Here is a 17,022-nt window from a genome sequence, read left to right on the forward strand (position 1 = left end):
AGAGAGAGAGAGAGAGAGAGAGAGAGAGAAAGAGAGAATGAAAGCGAGAGAAGTAATTTCCTACAATGGAGGCTTTCCGCTGCACGGCCGCTGGTAATCTAATGTGTAAGAAATCAGAGCATCGTACATTGGAAGAAGAGAAGTAGCAGAAGAGTGGAAACGATGGGAACGATAAAATAAAACTACAGTAGTACACGTGTGAAAGAAGCAAGAGCGAGAAAGAGAGATAGAGAGAGAGAGAGAAAGAGAGAGAAAGAGAGAGCAAATTTGAACATGAAGCAGTAGCAGCAGCTGAAGATGTAGTAAGAGGAGAAGGAAATGAAACAGAAAATTAAGTCAATGGCAGAGACAGAAACACATAAATCACCGAAAAAGAAAGTGAAAAATAAACTAAAAACTGAAATGCATCAAACGAGCTGGCCTGTGACCTCCAGACCAGGCACAGAATTCTTCTTCCCAGATGACAGTTTTATCGTCTTTGACTTTTGACGTTTGACCTTTGTTTCCCTTACCTTGTTGTTGTGTCTTGACGTGTGTTTTGCTATTGATTTCTTTGTTGCTTTTGCGTGTTATTGTTTCTTTTTTGTTTACATGTCTTACCTCTTACACATTACTTTCCTTTTCCCTTTTCTATCAACGATAAACACTTTGCAATCTAATATTTTGCTGCTCTGTTTTCCACTCTTTCCTTTTCTAGGCGCTCGGACGCTTCCTGGTCGGGCAGGGTGGCGGCGGCGGCGGCTACCCGCGGTCGGGCATGAAGTCAGCCCCGCCGGCCGGCATCATCGGCTTTCCGGGCGCTGCCGTCGGTGCGATCCCGTTCGTCTTTCCGTTCGCGCCGCTCGGGCTCGGCCTGTTCGATGCCGATCCGCAGCGGCTGCTCTCGCTGCTGCACCACCAGTCGGCGCTGGCGGAGGAGGCGCTGCGCTACCGCAGCCTGCTGTTCGGCGGCGGCACCGCCACGCCGGACGGGACGCCGAGCCAGCACCAACAGCCACTCGAAGACTGCAAGGAGCCGCTCAACCTGCACGCCACGACCCACGCAAGCACCACCGCCACGGCAGCGTCCTACGAGCACGACAAGATGGCCGCCGGCAGCTCGCCGACGAAAGCGACGATGATTCGCGTCCGGGACGGACTCACCAAGGAAGGCTTCCGCAATGGGGGCGGTGAGGAGCTGTTGCTGCGCAAACCACCACCACCACCACCACCACCACCAGCTACACCAGCGGCATCAGCACCGTCCTCGTCTGCCCCGTCGCCCAGCTGCGACGACACTGGGCTGTCGCTGTTCCGCGACGTCCGGCAGCTGAGTGGCGGCTCGCCCACGCCCACCACCTCCACCGGGGGCGGCAGTGGCAGCACGGCGGCAGCAGCGTCCGGCACCGACACCGCCAAGTGTCACATCTGCATGGCCAACTTCCCATCCGCCTGGCTGCTGGAGCAGCACTCCGCCCTGCAGCACCCGCACCTGACGATCCACGACGACAAGCCGTACCTGTGCGGGCTGTGCGGGCAGAAGAGCCGGTACGCCTGCTGCCGGTACCGGACGGTGCTGGCGAAGCATCACCGGGGGGAGCCGGGCGGCGGCGGCGGCCGGAGCCGGGTCCCGGCCGACAAGCTCTTCACCTGCGACGTGTGCGGCATGCAGTTCCGCTACCTGAAGTCATTCAAGAAGCACCGGCTGAACCACGCGCTCGAGCGGCTCCACGGCAAGAAGGGTGGTGGGGGCGGGGTGGGAGCACCGCCCGCCGACAGCGAGCCGGCCGTGTCGAGCACGAACGAGGGCGGCGGCGGCGAGGCGGCCAGCAGCGCGATGGTGGCCGATCTGCGCAGCCGCACGGCGGCCGGCGTGGGCGACGGCTCGGAGGGGGGAGGCACGGTGGAGCAGGACGACACGGTGTCCGATTCGGCGCTGCAAAACCAACCGGCGGCCGACTGCGCCCCTCCGACGGCGGCCGATGACACGCACACTAAGATCAGCAGCAGTAGTAACAGTGGCGGCGGCGGCGGCGGCGGCTGTAGTAATGGTAGTAGCAACAGCAACAACAGTAGCAGCAGTGGTAGTAGTAGTGCGTGCAGCACCACTGCCACCACCACGACCATCAACAACAGCACCGTCTGTCACAGCAACGGGATCAATGCGAGCCCCTGCAGCAATGGTGGGCGCATCGGGCCGATGGTGGAGGCCGCTAGCGAGGCGCTGCTGACCGGCGAGCTGAAGCGCTACCAGGCGGCCTCGGTGGCGGCGGTGGCGGCTGCCGCCGCCCATCACCACCACCACCAGCACCACGCGTCCGTCGTCCGCTCGATGGAGGCTGAATCGAGCAGTGTGCATGGCAGTGCGGCAGCACCCGGGGCGGCGACCACACCGACCAGTGGCGGGGGGCTGGTGCATGCGCACGCGCACGCCCTGTCGCCGCCCGGCACCACCACCACAACCGCCACCAGCGGGCCGGCCTCCTCGCTCAGCCACACGCTCAACAGTCTGATCAACGCGGAGACGATACCGCACCACCGGCTGCTCGGGCTCGATCCGCAGGAAGCCTCCATCCTGAACTTTCTGCGGGTGGACGCGGCCGAGAAGCAGCGGGACCGCCGGTTCGCCTGCCCGTTCTGCGGCAAGTGCGTCCGGTCGAAGGAAAACCTGAAGCTGCACGTCCGCAAGCACACCGGCGAGCGGCCGTTCGTCTGCCTGTTCTGTGGGCGCGCGTTCGGCGGCAAGTCCGACCTGACGCGCCACCTGCGCATCCACACCGGCGAGCGGCCGTACCACTGCGAGGCGTGCGGCAAGTGCTTCGCCCGGGCCGACTACCTCTCCAAGCATCTGACCACGCACGTCCACCAGCTGTCGCCGCGCCCGTGAGAGGAGGGCCGGCGGAGGCGCCCGCGCATGTCGGTCCTCTGTCGGAAGTAAGCGAACTGAACAGGTGCAACGGGGTGGGGGAGAGTCGTGTGGAAGAGAGGGAGAGAGAGAGAGAGCGCAAGAGAGAGGCACCCTGTCCGAGAGGGTCCGTAGCCGAATCTGTACCGAAACCTACCTACAAGAAGGCGTTGGAGGTGCGCGGCGCTCTTAGAGACGCCGCCATAACTCCTTCGTTCGTGCAACGCAAAGCAATACTACACTCAAACACACAAACACAGAATACTACAGCGAGAGAGAGAGAGAAAGAGAGAGAGAGAGAAAGAGAGAGAGAGAGAGAGATAAATGGCCATTGCAACCTACTAAACGCTAAAAAACGAGCGAAATAGAGACAGAGAGAACAATGCGAAGCGTCCTCAGTAGCACAAAATGGCCGCCCACGCTAGCGTCCCTCGGTGTTAGTGGTTGGATAGACTGCATCCAAAACAAAAAAAAACAATTTTAAGACTAGCTGTGTACTTGTAAATGCAACTTTCGTCTATTATCGTTGTTGTACGTGAACACTAATACACATATAATATAAACAAGCACACACACACACACACAAACAAATGAAACAAACAGTCACGCATGGGTAGCACGCACCGGCAACCGGAGAGAAAGTTAGATAGGAAGAGAGGATGAGAGAGAGAGAGAGAGAAAGAGAGAGAAAGAGAGAGAGAGAGAGAAAGAGAGAGAAATCGAAAGGGAGAGAGCAAGTTCAATGTGGAACAATTTTACCTCAGGCAACCAAAGCACATTGAACATTGCGCCCATTGAACGCCCGGAGAAACGTTTATTGCCGCACTGCATTCCGTCCGCCATCTTACTGCGGAGCACTTGCGACCAGGTACCATTGACAATTGAAACGAAACCAAAAACGCTACTAGTCTGGGAGTTTTCGTTCGTTTTTTGTTTTCTTCTTCCTGTTCCATATTCGAGGGAGAGTTGGGGAGTGCACTATGTGGTATAGGTCCGTTTTGTTGTGCATGTTTTCTTACGCAACAGACCAGCGACCACTATCCGGCCTGTTGCCGCCAACCACCCGTGCCCCACACCACCATCTCCTTCCCGAAACAACTCTAAAGCAAAACAGTCCGCAATTAATTATCTGTGATTTTACGGCATAGCGAAACGATGCAAACAAACGAACCGATGCTACTGTGCCGTGCAAAAGAGTGTTTGATTTCGCCCGATCGCTCACGAATGGATTCTATGTGTGTATCTATGTGTGTGTGTTATCGGTGTTAGGCTAGGCAAACGAAACCACTACTACAGTGGCCAAAGGCGAACTAAAACTAAATGGCGTCCATTGTGCAGAGAGTTACCAAAATGAGAGAGAGGGGGAGACGGAAAGAGCAAGCGAGAGAGAGAAAGAGAGAGAGAGAGAGATAGTCACAATCACACAACTGATACAAAGCAAAACAGAAAGATACAGAGATAGTTTTCCGGTGTCCAGTTTTAACCTAGGTTTTTAACAGATTTGTTTAGGATTTACGATTTACGATTGCAAAGTCTGTATAAGATACAGGGCGAAGAACTGACAAACGAAAATAAGTAGAGCATGTCTTGGTTTGACAGTTACCTAGTCCAGTTTGTTTGTTTACATTTTGTAGGGGTTGCTGCAACGATTTTGTAACTACTGGATAACTTACCAACAGGATCCTACATCCTTTTGAAAACGATGTTTAATAATCACTCTAAGATCATTTTCCATACATTTTATGTCTCTTAAAGATGATGATCTCTCTAGAGTGAACATTTTGTAAGGTGCATCTGCGATTTGGCAGCCGAAATTCTCTAAGATATATTTTTGCACAACAGTTCACAAAAATATTGGTCCAAGGATGCCAGGTTTTTTCGGTAGTTTCTTGGAAACATCATAGCCTCAAATTCATTAGTTTTCCGCAACATCAATATCTCTCTAAGTTGACGGTCCCTTGAAGATTCGCCTTAGAGAGATTTCACTGTGTTTCAATCTTAAGTGTAGCCACTGAACTGCTACTCGAAATCCTGTAATATTTGGCAGAATCAAGCGCAACCGAAACAGTTCCTTTTGAGTACAACATATGTATTTCGATCGAATTTCCGCTGGGAGAACATGCTTCATTATATTCATAATGCAATTCGATTCAAATTAGCCGTCAATTTAACCCACTATTCACATTGAGCCTCTGTTTGTGCGAATAACAATGAACGAGGCAACTGTCAAATACTAGATCTTTGTATTAACTCTTTGTACTAGCAAAAACAAAGCTTTGCATCGACCTGGAACATAAATGGACTTTGGCATTATGGACATGAAGTTTGACAGTTGGCAGTGTCAAGCTGAAAGGACTTGCAGTCACGTAATAAACAACAAAGTAAACACACACACACACACACACACACACACACATACACACACACACACACAATAATAATATTTAACACAGTCGGCAGTCGCAGTATGATAAATGGATGCCAACGGAACCACACAGCAAAACAAACCAAAAACCCCAATCGATGAGCGTTGTGACGACACAATCTGTGTGCACTCCCGTCCGTGTCTGCCAGTAGAAAAAAGAAAGAAAGAAATCCTTGAGTCGCAACACAGGACGAAGGCCAGCAACTAAACGAAAAACCAGAAACAACTGAATGTGATTATTTTCTATATATTCAACAGAATTAAGCTATTTATACTTATACAGCAACGAAGCGGAGCGTAAGAGACGAGAGAGAGAGAGAGAGAGAAAACATAGCGAAAACAAAGAGATTCAATAGTGATTTTACACGCAGATATCTAAGAAGAGCAAACAAAATACAACAACCAAACCAACTCCAAGGAACAGCGTAACAACGTTGCGAACCAAATGAAACAGAAAATCCGTCACGACAGCTTGCAACGAACCCCCCAAAAGACGAAGAGGGCACACTGGAGGTTGGGTAGACGGAGGTGCAAGGAGGTTTGGGCCGCAGGTCGAGTTGATCCCGTTGCACGACCAAAGAAGGGGAAAACACGCAACTCATCGCAGGTGCAGGCACAACCGATACCAGGAAGATATACTCAGCAGCAGTTCTTGCAGCAGAAACTACAAATGGAGTTGAAATACTAAGGTTTTGGGTTACTTTTATACATTCTATATTTACATGTAAACTTAAGCCAGAAACAAAAACGGGAATTTTTTTCCAGCCAGTCGTACACAACTTATTAAGGAAGCCGCCAGGAAGCGCCACCGTGCGCAACCACAATCACTCAGTAAACCGTTAGTGGATGTTAGTAGAACCGGACAGGATGCGCCTGGAACGTCGGACGTCCGAATAGGCAATAGTGTTACAACCGATGCGAAGCACAATGGTACTTGGTTTACCACGCGTTATTGTTTACTACATCTAGCTCCGCAATCCCCACCAACAAACTAACAACCCGAAACCTACGTAACGAAAATACGCGTCCCCTCCCTTGAAACGAATACTACTTAAGGCTATACATATACAAGGTTTTTTTGTTCATACATAAAGTACTAAGTACAAGATTACATGGCACGGGACGAGATGGAAAATATAGGAAACGGTAGTAGAGAATGGAATAGCACAACGAAGAACACAGTAGAACGCCGTGGTCGTTCGGGTTCAGTTCAGCGACTGCCCAACAGAGAGTTTTTTAACACAGAGAGATTTTATTTTTATTCCCATACAAGACGAGTAAGGCACAAGAACACTCATCCACACGCACACAAGCACTCACACACGCACTCAAGTACACAAAAGTGTGCTAGTTATTTGTGGCAAACGATACGAGAAAGATCCAGTGAGAGAGAGAGAGAGAGAGAGAGAGAGAAAGAAAGAGAGAGAGAGAAAGAAAGAGAGAGAATACTGAAAGCTGTACTCATTGCCCATGGCAGGCCTACTAGGAAAGGGAAACCCTACAATCTTTTAGTAACGCTGCAGTAACGCGCCACTCTCTCGTTACTCTCAAACGACGCCAACAAGATGGCGGCACTGCTCGGCCGTAGTTCAGCGAACGGTAAACGCCGTTGCGGCTGTGCAGCGGCCCATATGCTAGCAAACGCGAAGGTCGAATGGACGAATGAGAAGGGGAAAGATACAATTTCACTGTGCCAAATTAAATGTACCTCAGAGTAACATCAGACAAATGTAGTAAGCAGCGTACGAAAACACAAACAAACACACACACCCACACACCCAAACGCACACCTGATAGGTGGCAGGAGGGTACTAGGTGTACACTAGGTACGGTGACTGAACAGGCACTGAACGTCAACACCATGGGAGCAGGGCGTCAGATAAGCACACACAACCCTAGCAACGCTTCCAACAATTCAAAACACACTCAACACACACATGCTAGGTCGAATATTACTAAGTAACGAACAGTATATACATTTGGTGTCGTTTTAATTTCACGAGCAGTAACGCTCTACCAAAAAAAAAGAAAATAGAATCTACTACTATTACTACTACTAATACTACTTACATGTAAGAAAATGCAAAATTAATTACCATATAGATGTCGCGCGGTTGTTGTTTACTTTTATTTCTGCCATTACCATACCAAAAAGAGAAGAAAAAACAACAACAACAACATGCCCGTTGCATGTTGCAAAGAAGGGAAGGAACCAGGAGATAAAAACGTGCAGTAAGAAGAATACAGCCTGCTAGTAGGGGAGAAATTGCCACCCCACTACTAATTAGATTGATGTCTGTAATAGTTGAGTAGTTTAAAGTTTAAACCCTGTAAATAAAAGCTGAAGCGAACCTGGAGAGGGGAAGGGGAGAGAGGGGGGGGGGGGGGGAGATTGAAACCAAATCACACATTATCAGCTATTGAGGAAGGCTGGGAAAAGAGGAAAGCTAGAATAAGCTCGTCTACTAAATCAGTGTTTGTTAATGTCGTGCGGCGTAGGTACGGTCCGCGCAACTACTATCAGGTTTAGCTGTCATAATAACTGTCATACGGCAGGGAATAGTACACACACAAACACTCACACACACCTATAGCAATAGCAAACACACACCGTTAGCTTGGTCGCGTGCGTCTAATGTGAATTCTTGTACTTAAGACATGCAAAACATACACACACTACACACACTGATACTACTAGTCGATTGACTCTTAGGCACGCGCTAGGGTAGGAAATGGGAGGAATAGAGAGAGTGAGATAATAAGAGAGATAGGGAGAGAGAGAGAGAGAGAGCAGCATTATTCTACTTAAGATTACGTGTATCGATAGCAAATACTCTGATGGAGATTCAATTAAGTTCCTACCGACAAGACTAACTGAATCAGGTACTGGTGCGGGACGATAGGGGCGTGCTGAGCGGCTGCGAGTTCAATCTTGCCACCAAGCCACCGCCCCCTTTGCCACCGCCACATCCCAAGCAGAAGAATCGTTTCCACTGTTTGTACAATCGAGGCAAAGTTCGATTATGCCACACACATACGTGTTTTTGCCACATTGTTCTATATATATATGTGTATGTGTGTGTGTGTGCGAGCATGCGTAACTTTTTTGTTTGGGATTCCGTTTTCCGTTTATGTCAATTTTGAGAGAGAGAGAGAGAGAGAGAAAGAGAGAGAGTGAGAATTAGAGAAAGCAGCAAGTTCTTGCCCGTATCTACTAAGCTTCTTTCAGTCGAACTGGAAGCTGCTGTTCTTCATTTCCTTTCGTTTTCCGTTAGCCGTAGCCATGGCGGAGAGGGTGAGGACGACATCGAGGGATCTGAACGTAACCGAGGGGTTTCCTTAGCAGAGTAAACTAGTAAACTGGAACTGAATGTGTATTTTTTGAAACGTGTTGTACAAATTTTTTTAGTCAAAGTAGGAAGAGATAGTGAGAGAGAGAGCGAGAGAGAGAGAGAGAGCCAGAGGCGGGCGAAGAAGCATCGAGTGTAGGCGCCCCGGAGCGCAGAGGTGTAGAGAAGGAATGTTTAGTGGTAGATTTAAAAAGCAAAAAAAAAAAATGATGATCCACAGATGACACATTTTTTCGTTTTCTCTCCCATCCGGGTTGCATGCGTGTGGTGTTAACCGGTATTCTTGTCATAAGACGTGTAGAACAGCGTAAATATTGAGGGAAGCCCCCAATACCAACCAACCATTGTGAACGTAGCACACGTCGCCATTTTGTTTTGCTTTTTACGTTACGTGCTAGTATACAGCTCTTCAAAAACCAAAATTCAACCGGCTTCCATATTCCACAAGGGAACTGTGTAAGAAGAATAGAGTGACTAAGAGAACAAACACATCCAAACACATACATGGTACTCGAAAAAAAACGCACACACACACACCGTACTACCTACAGAACGCAACTGAACTACAACAGACAAATTGAATAACTGAAGCAATATTGAAGTGTGACTAATAGTAATCAGCTCGTGCACGAGGATCTATTACGCCGTAAGCTAGTACGTAAGTGACCCACACCGATACCCGATGCGGTATACTAACCTTTGTTTTGTTTTGCTATACCGCAAGAGAGAGAGAGCAAGTCTCTGCTGTGCGCGCACTTAGATGTTGCGCAAGCGGACAGCGTAACGATGTGCTACTAAGCCACGTCTACTAAGCCGGCCACAATGAACAGACTCTCTGGAAGTATGGAATTAGTGATATATTGCGGTACTGAAGAGCTAGCAAAGCGTAAGCCCCCTGGCCATTACTGTGCAGCACAACATTGTGAACATGGAAAACCATGCAATGGGGCGCTCAAAAGTATTTACGGCACAAGCGTGCGTGCCTGCGGGACAAGCAATCTTTACACTGTCCATAAATAATACACAGATACACACGCACACACAGAGCACACAGTGTCGTTGGCCTGGCACCCGGGGGTGCGCTTGATGTATAAAAGAGTGAACATACTCGGTTAGTCGTAGCGTTAAGGAGTAAGCAACCACAATACCCACACCATGCACTTTGACCAGATTTTAACGAACGAGTGTCCACAGTGTTGCGCAAGTGACAGCGGGCAGAAGGAGGAGGAGGTGGAGGAGGAAGGGCTAGTGTTTAAGGTTTACTCGTTATTCGTTTTGCTTTGTTGATTCTTTTATCGCCAGGTTTGTCAAACCAGGGCTAATCTGTTGACGTTTGCGTAGACTGCCATTACCACTACTACTACTACTACTACTACTAACTACTAATATTGATTTTGTGTGCTCAGTTCCCGTGCATCTTCAGTCGGTACGGTCGGGTGATAGAGGAGGGAAGAATAAGTAAAGTAGAGAGAGAGAGTGAGAGCGAGAGGGAGAGAGAGAGAGGGAGAGAGAGAGATAGTAAGAGATTTACTTACGAATTACGAGGGCGTGACACGGCGCGGTACGTCTAGTTAACGAAACCCACCAACTATCGACTGCAAACAGTGGCCATATATTGCAATACATTCTCATACACACCCGTACCAACACAGTATACAAGCACGCAATACAAGAAACGACAACGATCGCCATCATCGACCACACTACTACTGCCGAACCAGTGAAGCAACTACCAAGCACACCCGCCCAGCAAACTACAGTAAGTAACAAGCCCCCCTGAGGACGGGGACAACCTACACTAGCAGTAAGTATCGACACATTGTCGCTGCCCACCTGTGATAACAGTGCAACCGAACCCAATCCAAGCCAACGCAGCAGCACAAACGCAACAGCAAACAAACGAACAAACAAACAAATAGTCGAACCAAAGAATGAAACACGTACAGTTACCATATTGCAGTAGCACAAGTCTACTGATAGATTGTTTTTAGCTGGCTTGCAAAAGCGTTACAGTGCTGAAGTCTTTACACTCAACCACTGGCGTGAGTGTGCGTGATCTGAAAAATGTTGTTAGTTTTGTTGTTGTTGTTTTTTTTTTGCCTCCTCTACATTTCATTTAAAGTGTAGGTAATAGCAGCCCCCAGCGCGCCAGTGTGTGATGATTACGTACCGGTAGCGTTACGCCGTAACGCCAAGTAACGTTTTCTCGTTTTATTTTTCGTTTGCGTTCCTCCATCCAACGAAACGGTTGTGTTCAGTCGGCCCATTCAGTTGCTCCGTTGCACTAGTTTGCATGTATATCGCAGTGCTAGGACGGCGGGCGAACGATGTAGCTTTTCGCTCGCATGTACAGATTAGGGCATGGCTTAATGTAGTAGCTACCCGGCCCAGCCCAGTTACCCTTCTTGTCCGTTTGCCGAATTGGAGTTAAGTGATAATTATTGGCTCGCCCGAGGACTGAAACCGGATGGGAAGGCTGCAAATTGCACCTTCCAGAGCCCGGCCGCGGGATGGGAAAGCACGATGTCGGCGAGTGAGGGCGAGCACACTAAATTAAGATTAAGCAAACCGCGTAAGCGAGCTAAATTTAATAACCAAAAACAAAAACAAAACAAAACAAAATCTTGTACATTTTATGGAGGGGCAATAGACTTGGTAGTTAAATCAATTTTTAAATTATCTTTTTCTCCCAATCTGTAAGCGCATCTTTTTTCCTAAGTGAAATAAGATTGATCAGGCGTCGATCGAGACTATACTATAGGCGAGACGTTCGTGAGGCTAGCAGCAATGCATACAAGTGATAATGAATGCGTGTGAGAACGGTGTGTGTGTGTGAGGGCGGAAGGATTAATATTTACCAATTGACTTTAATGTTGTGCGTTCAGCCGTGGGCACTAGCTAGACCGATACGATGCGTTCAATTACACACTATTGGATTGGAATGATTAAATCAACCGACAGGAAACCTTGTGTGTGTGTGAGAGAGAAAGAGAGAGAGAGAGAGAGAGAGAGAGAGAGAAGAAAAAAACGCGAAAACTCAAAAACAAAATACTATTCGGTGTTGTGACTTGCTAACTTACTTACTTATTCGTAACATTCCACATTGCAAGCAAAGTGATATTGGGATATTGGTGTGGCGGGCGTCGCGTGGCTGGAGCGACCCGCCCGCTTGCAAGCGGAATGGTGGGATTAAATTATTGCAGAAACAAGGCCCACAAAACTAACACGAGCGACCAGAGCCTCCGGACGCAGCTCAGCGCAGCAGACAGGCACGCAAGTAACGCGCGCGCGTAACGTGACCCGGAACAGAAGCCGAGGACGCTGCCGTTACAGGCTGCAGGTCTTGCCTGGCTGCGGCACTGGCAGGCAACGTTTGTTGCCGGCGGCGAATTTTAACAAAACATTACGGCAACCTTTTACGGCACCGGGGCGGCAGTGTGATTGAGCGTAGGTATATATATATATATATATATATATATATAGAAATAGTTTACAAAGGAAAAACCGAAACAAATTTGAAAGGACTAAACCCAATCAAGCAACACAACGCATGCACAACGGGCATGTAAAATACCAATTGAGATGTACTTTTCCATTCATATATTATATATATATATATAAATGTGTGTGTGTGTGATTGAATGTACGTGAGTGTATTTTAGAGAGCAATAATGATCAATACATATAAATTAAATCGATAATCTTCACATTCAAGCAATTGTACTAGGTACATGAAGGCGTATGATATTGAATAGTGTGAAGGCAGACGCGGGTGGATGTCCCGGAAGAAGGTAATCAAACAGATGACAAAACATAGGGGTCTGCTGCGCACACTAGTGCCACTAGTGGACCACGCTACAAGTAAAAAGACTAGTAAAAATATGTGAAAATGTGGTAACAGGAGAAATAGAAAGAAAAAAGAGAGAGAGAGAGATAGTATGAAGGAAATAATGGAAGCGAATGATTGTGATAACGTTAAAATTATTATAAAAAAAAGATACCGTACATAAACTTAGCGTGAAAAGAAAAAGGTAACAGAGATTGTTAAAATGTCGCTGTGTCGCGAGGAGCTAGGAAGAGAGATAAGATAGAAAATAAGAAAACAAAGAACCTTAAAACGAAAGTAAAATGAATGTATCCCTCCTCATACACCGATAGGAAACGAATCTCTTTGCAAGAGGCAAGAGAGCAGTGAGATGAGAAAGAAAAAGAGAAAGAGAGAGGGAGTGGCATAGGTTACGGTCACAGGTCACAGCAGTCACAATAACATCCGACCGGGCGTAACGCGTGCAGCACGTACGTACCGGTTGGCCATTGGTAGTGGTAGTGGACAGATCAGGTAGCAGTAAACGCTCGTACTCTACCACAACCCGTAACAACTACAACTACCAGCGACGGAAGCGAGAGTTGGTTGCCTGTGCACGATGTTTATGTTTCTTTCTTTTTTTGTTACTTTGTGAGATTACCAACCAATAAAGAATATTCATATTGAGCACTCACTCACACACACAAACACACACAAAAACACACAATTATACTAAAACACTTACACAAAATGCAATGCAAACCAAAACATACACACCCACACTCGCATATTTAAAGCAAAAAAGATTGATGAAAGGTGTACTTTGATCGAAATGGTTTCAATACAAAAGAGAAAACAAAACTGCAACACTGTTATTTGTCAAAGCGAAGCAAATGAAACAAAGACTCAATTTAGAAAGGCAGGAAGCGCAAACAAAAGAAGAAGAGATAAAAGAGAAATCGAAAAAAAAGAAGAAATAGTGGACGTGTTACATAAAACTGCAACAGAAAACAGAACATCGCTGACGGTGTACTGGAGCACGTGCGTACGTGCGTGTTTTAGGTGGAAATGGTCGATTAGCAACCGAAAGCACAAATTAGTAAAACAGCAACAACAACAACAAAGAAACATAGAAAACGAAGCTGAACAAAGCGTAACAAAATGGAAACAAACGCAGTGTTTTTTATATTCTCCGCCCATAAATATTCCAAAATGAACGCAAAAAAAAGGTTCAATTATAATGTGTGTTGTACATCTTTCGCATCTATTTCCTCTTTTCTGAAACGAGAGTACATACAACTTGTGACTAAAATGTGAAGCAACGGTAAAACAAAAAAAAAAACAAAACAAAAAAAACAAGAAAACAGTGAACGATAAATTGACACTGCACAAACAACGGTGTCCTGTATTTATTGTAAGAAGTTGCCAGTGTTCAGAGGCACAACGGAGCGGAGAAGTGGAGGAAAAAACGGACAAAAATTAAAACAAAACACGTATAGGAACGAACCATTGGTATTGAAATCTTATTCTGTTAACTATTCTAAACCTCTCTTTACATAACACCGCATGAGCATTCTTCGCGCCAATATTTTATAAAGTTGATAGAGGGAGATTGAGAGAGAGCGAGAGAGAGAGAGAGAAAGAAAGAGAGAGAGAGAGATAGAAAGAAAGAGAGAGAGAGAGCGAGGGGGAGAGATAGAAAGAGAGAGACTTGAAGTGTGTCCGTGTGTAAGTAAGAGGGATAAAGATGGAAAAAAAACGTCCGATATGTGTTTGTATCTTAAACGTGTATAGTAAACTGAAGCAAGAGAAAATAAGCACTTTGACTGAGGTGTGGTGGAAAAATTATACGTGCAGGAGTAGGCGTGCGACAAACAAGGCAAACAGAAGGAAAAGGAACAATTTTTTAGGCAATTTTTCACAGAACAAAACTAAAAAAAAACATACATCTAAACTTATATACAAGAGCAAGCAAACATGAAGAGCCTACACGAAGTAAATCAAACACAAACACACCCACACACACACACACACATCCACGCGCACACTAAACAAACTCTATTTCTTGTAAGAGAAGCTTTCGGTGTCCAAATTATACGGAAAGAGCGGAACGATTGAGACCTATTCAGCGAAAATGAACACACACCGTACACGACGACATGCAAACATAATCGAAGGAAAAACAATGGAAGACAGACGAAGCAGAGAGGGGAGCAAGGGAACGAAATAAGCCTGAACGAGCGTGCGCGGCAGTTATGAGAATAAGCGGAGCAAAAGATTTCAACGCTGCCGAAGACGAGGAACGTGAAGTGATTAATTAGCTAGTAATTTATATTTTCTAACGCCCCCCCCTACAACAATTTTTGTGTTATTGAGATAATATTAAAATACGAACTGAATGTACAATTTTGTTAGCTAGTGTAGATCAAGATAAGATTTTAGTTTTTGTTTTTTTTTTTATAGAACCTCGAAAGTTTATAGAAAGTTTTTGGTTTGCTGGTCGTATTCTATTTTTTTTTTGTTGGTTGTCAATTTGACAGTTCATTAACATACGGCCAACTTTGACGGACGTCGTCGGGTCGATTACTACATTTGTTTTAATCTCAAAACACGCACACATGCACACCAACAAAATGAAAACCATTTCACCAAATGCCATACAGAAGCGCTCAATTCGCACCCACAAACACACCTACCGATGCTTGTCCAAAGAGCAAAACAACACACAACTACTACCACTACCAGTACTAACAGCAATAACACCGTTACTGCATCCCTCTGTCAATTGACAGTCAATCTCGTGCAACTACCCCATAGCTCGGCAGACGTAAAGTAACAATATATTGAGCAGGAACCAGCAAAACGGAAGAAAAAGAAGAAGAAAAAAAAACACAATAATATTTTTTGATACAAAACATTTTACAACCGATTTACGCGATTACGAAGATGTAGACGAGAGACAGAGAAAAACAGAGCGAGAGAGAGTAAAACACATACAACGCAGAATAGATTACAAAATGAAAATAAATCGTGCATCGAGGAATACGCGAACGTCCTCGGTGGGTACTGAATGGACTCGTTCAATACACACACCCACACCTACACCTACACAACCGCCAGCCAACGAGAACAGAACTGATATACACAACCGAATCTACACTTCATTCACACATACACTCCAGATTAGGCTCTATATTGACACAGAATAAACAAACCAGATGCAGCAATTGGTTTCAGTTTTCCACTATTTTCTTCTCTAAATTATTGGTCTTTTTCTCAAAAAAAAAAAGTGGATTGGCAAAATTGGGAAGAGGAATTCAGGCACCTACAAAATTTGTGAACGTCCAAAATTACATAATTGGCTAACGAGCGTGATGAAATCTTTTAAGAGCAAGGTAATATGATCACGAACAAAAATTGACACACATGCACAGAGGCGTAACAAATACATATATCTAATAATTCGATCGTGTGAAGTCAAAAGAGATCAAACAAAACAAATCTTCTATTCGAGCAAACGCCGCAAAATCAAAATTTGCAAATTGAAACAAACAAAAAAAAGGAAAATATCTTTCACCACGCAAGCACCGCACCGCGAAGGTACGAGACAAATTTAAAACTAAAAGAATAAAATTAAAAATGTTTAGGCAAAATTTGACAAAACATGAAAAAAAGCACACGAATACACACCGACACTATTTGAAACAAAAAAAAAAAAGAAAACAGCAATGCATAGCGACGCTTCAAACGAAACCAGGCTAATGCATGCTGAAAATGCACCATCTGAAGAAGAACGAAACACTTCTCAAAAAAGACGAAACGCCCTCTGAGGTTAAACGTTGGTAACATCGGTGCCCCGTGTTTGGAGCAGGTTGGGGATAATGCCGCCCCAACTTGAACAAACAGTTCGGCACTGTGGGGTGGGGCACTCGACGACACTACACTCACTCTACCAAGTAATACACACGGATATGACGAAGAGAACCTAATATACACAAAGAAAAGCTAACACACACACACACACTCAAACACACAAACACACACACACACACACACACACACACACACACACACACACACACACACACACACACACACACACACACACACACACACACACACACACACACACACACACACACACACACACACACACACACACACACACACACACACACACACACACACACACACACACACACACACACACACACACACACACACACACACACACACACGAACACACGCACACGAAATCCTACAACATACACATACAGACATTGTCCAGCAGAATAAGCGAAGCAAAAAGTATATTAAATTATGTGGAAAAAAACACACACACATACACTTCTTAATTCTTGTTGTAATAAATGTTATATTTATTGAAAAATATTCACCGACTTGTAGTGTCCTTTGCTTCAACATCCGAAAATTTGAGCTCACTATTCCGAGCATAACATATTAAGCTTAAACGACTAAAATATACAATTATCCGTATAAGGCTGAAAATACACGGACCGGAATTTCGCGGACGCGGAATTCCGCTTGCTGAAAAACG

The 17,022-nt window shown here is 45.9% G+C and overlaps 1 protein-coding gene across 8 annotated transcripts in view; it reads left to right on the top strand.

Moving 5' to 3' along the window:
• LOC5666833 (homeotic protein female sterile) overlaps window positions 1-16,856 on the top strand; it is a 180,269-nt gene extending 163,413 nt beyond the window's left edge. For all 8 annotated transcript variants that reach the window (XM_061658660.1, XM_061658837.1, XM_061658778.1 and 5 more), the window contains one exon: window positions 698-16,856. In XM_061658660.1, the coding sequence (XP_061514644.1) occupies window positions 698-2,866 (2,169 nt within the window). In that variant the 3' untranslated portion in view covers window positions 2,867-16,856. The remainder of the gene's footprint in view (window positions 1-697) is intronic.
• Window positions 16,857-17,022: the final 166 nt, after the last annotated feature.

The sequence above is a fragment of the Anopheles gambiae genome, chromosome X (assembly GCF_943734735.2).
Source record: "Anopheles gambiae chromosome X, idAnoGambNW_F1_1, whole genome shotgun sequence".
NCBI lineage: Eukaryota > Metazoa > Arthropoda > Insecta > Diptera > Culicidae > Anopheles > Anopheles gambiae.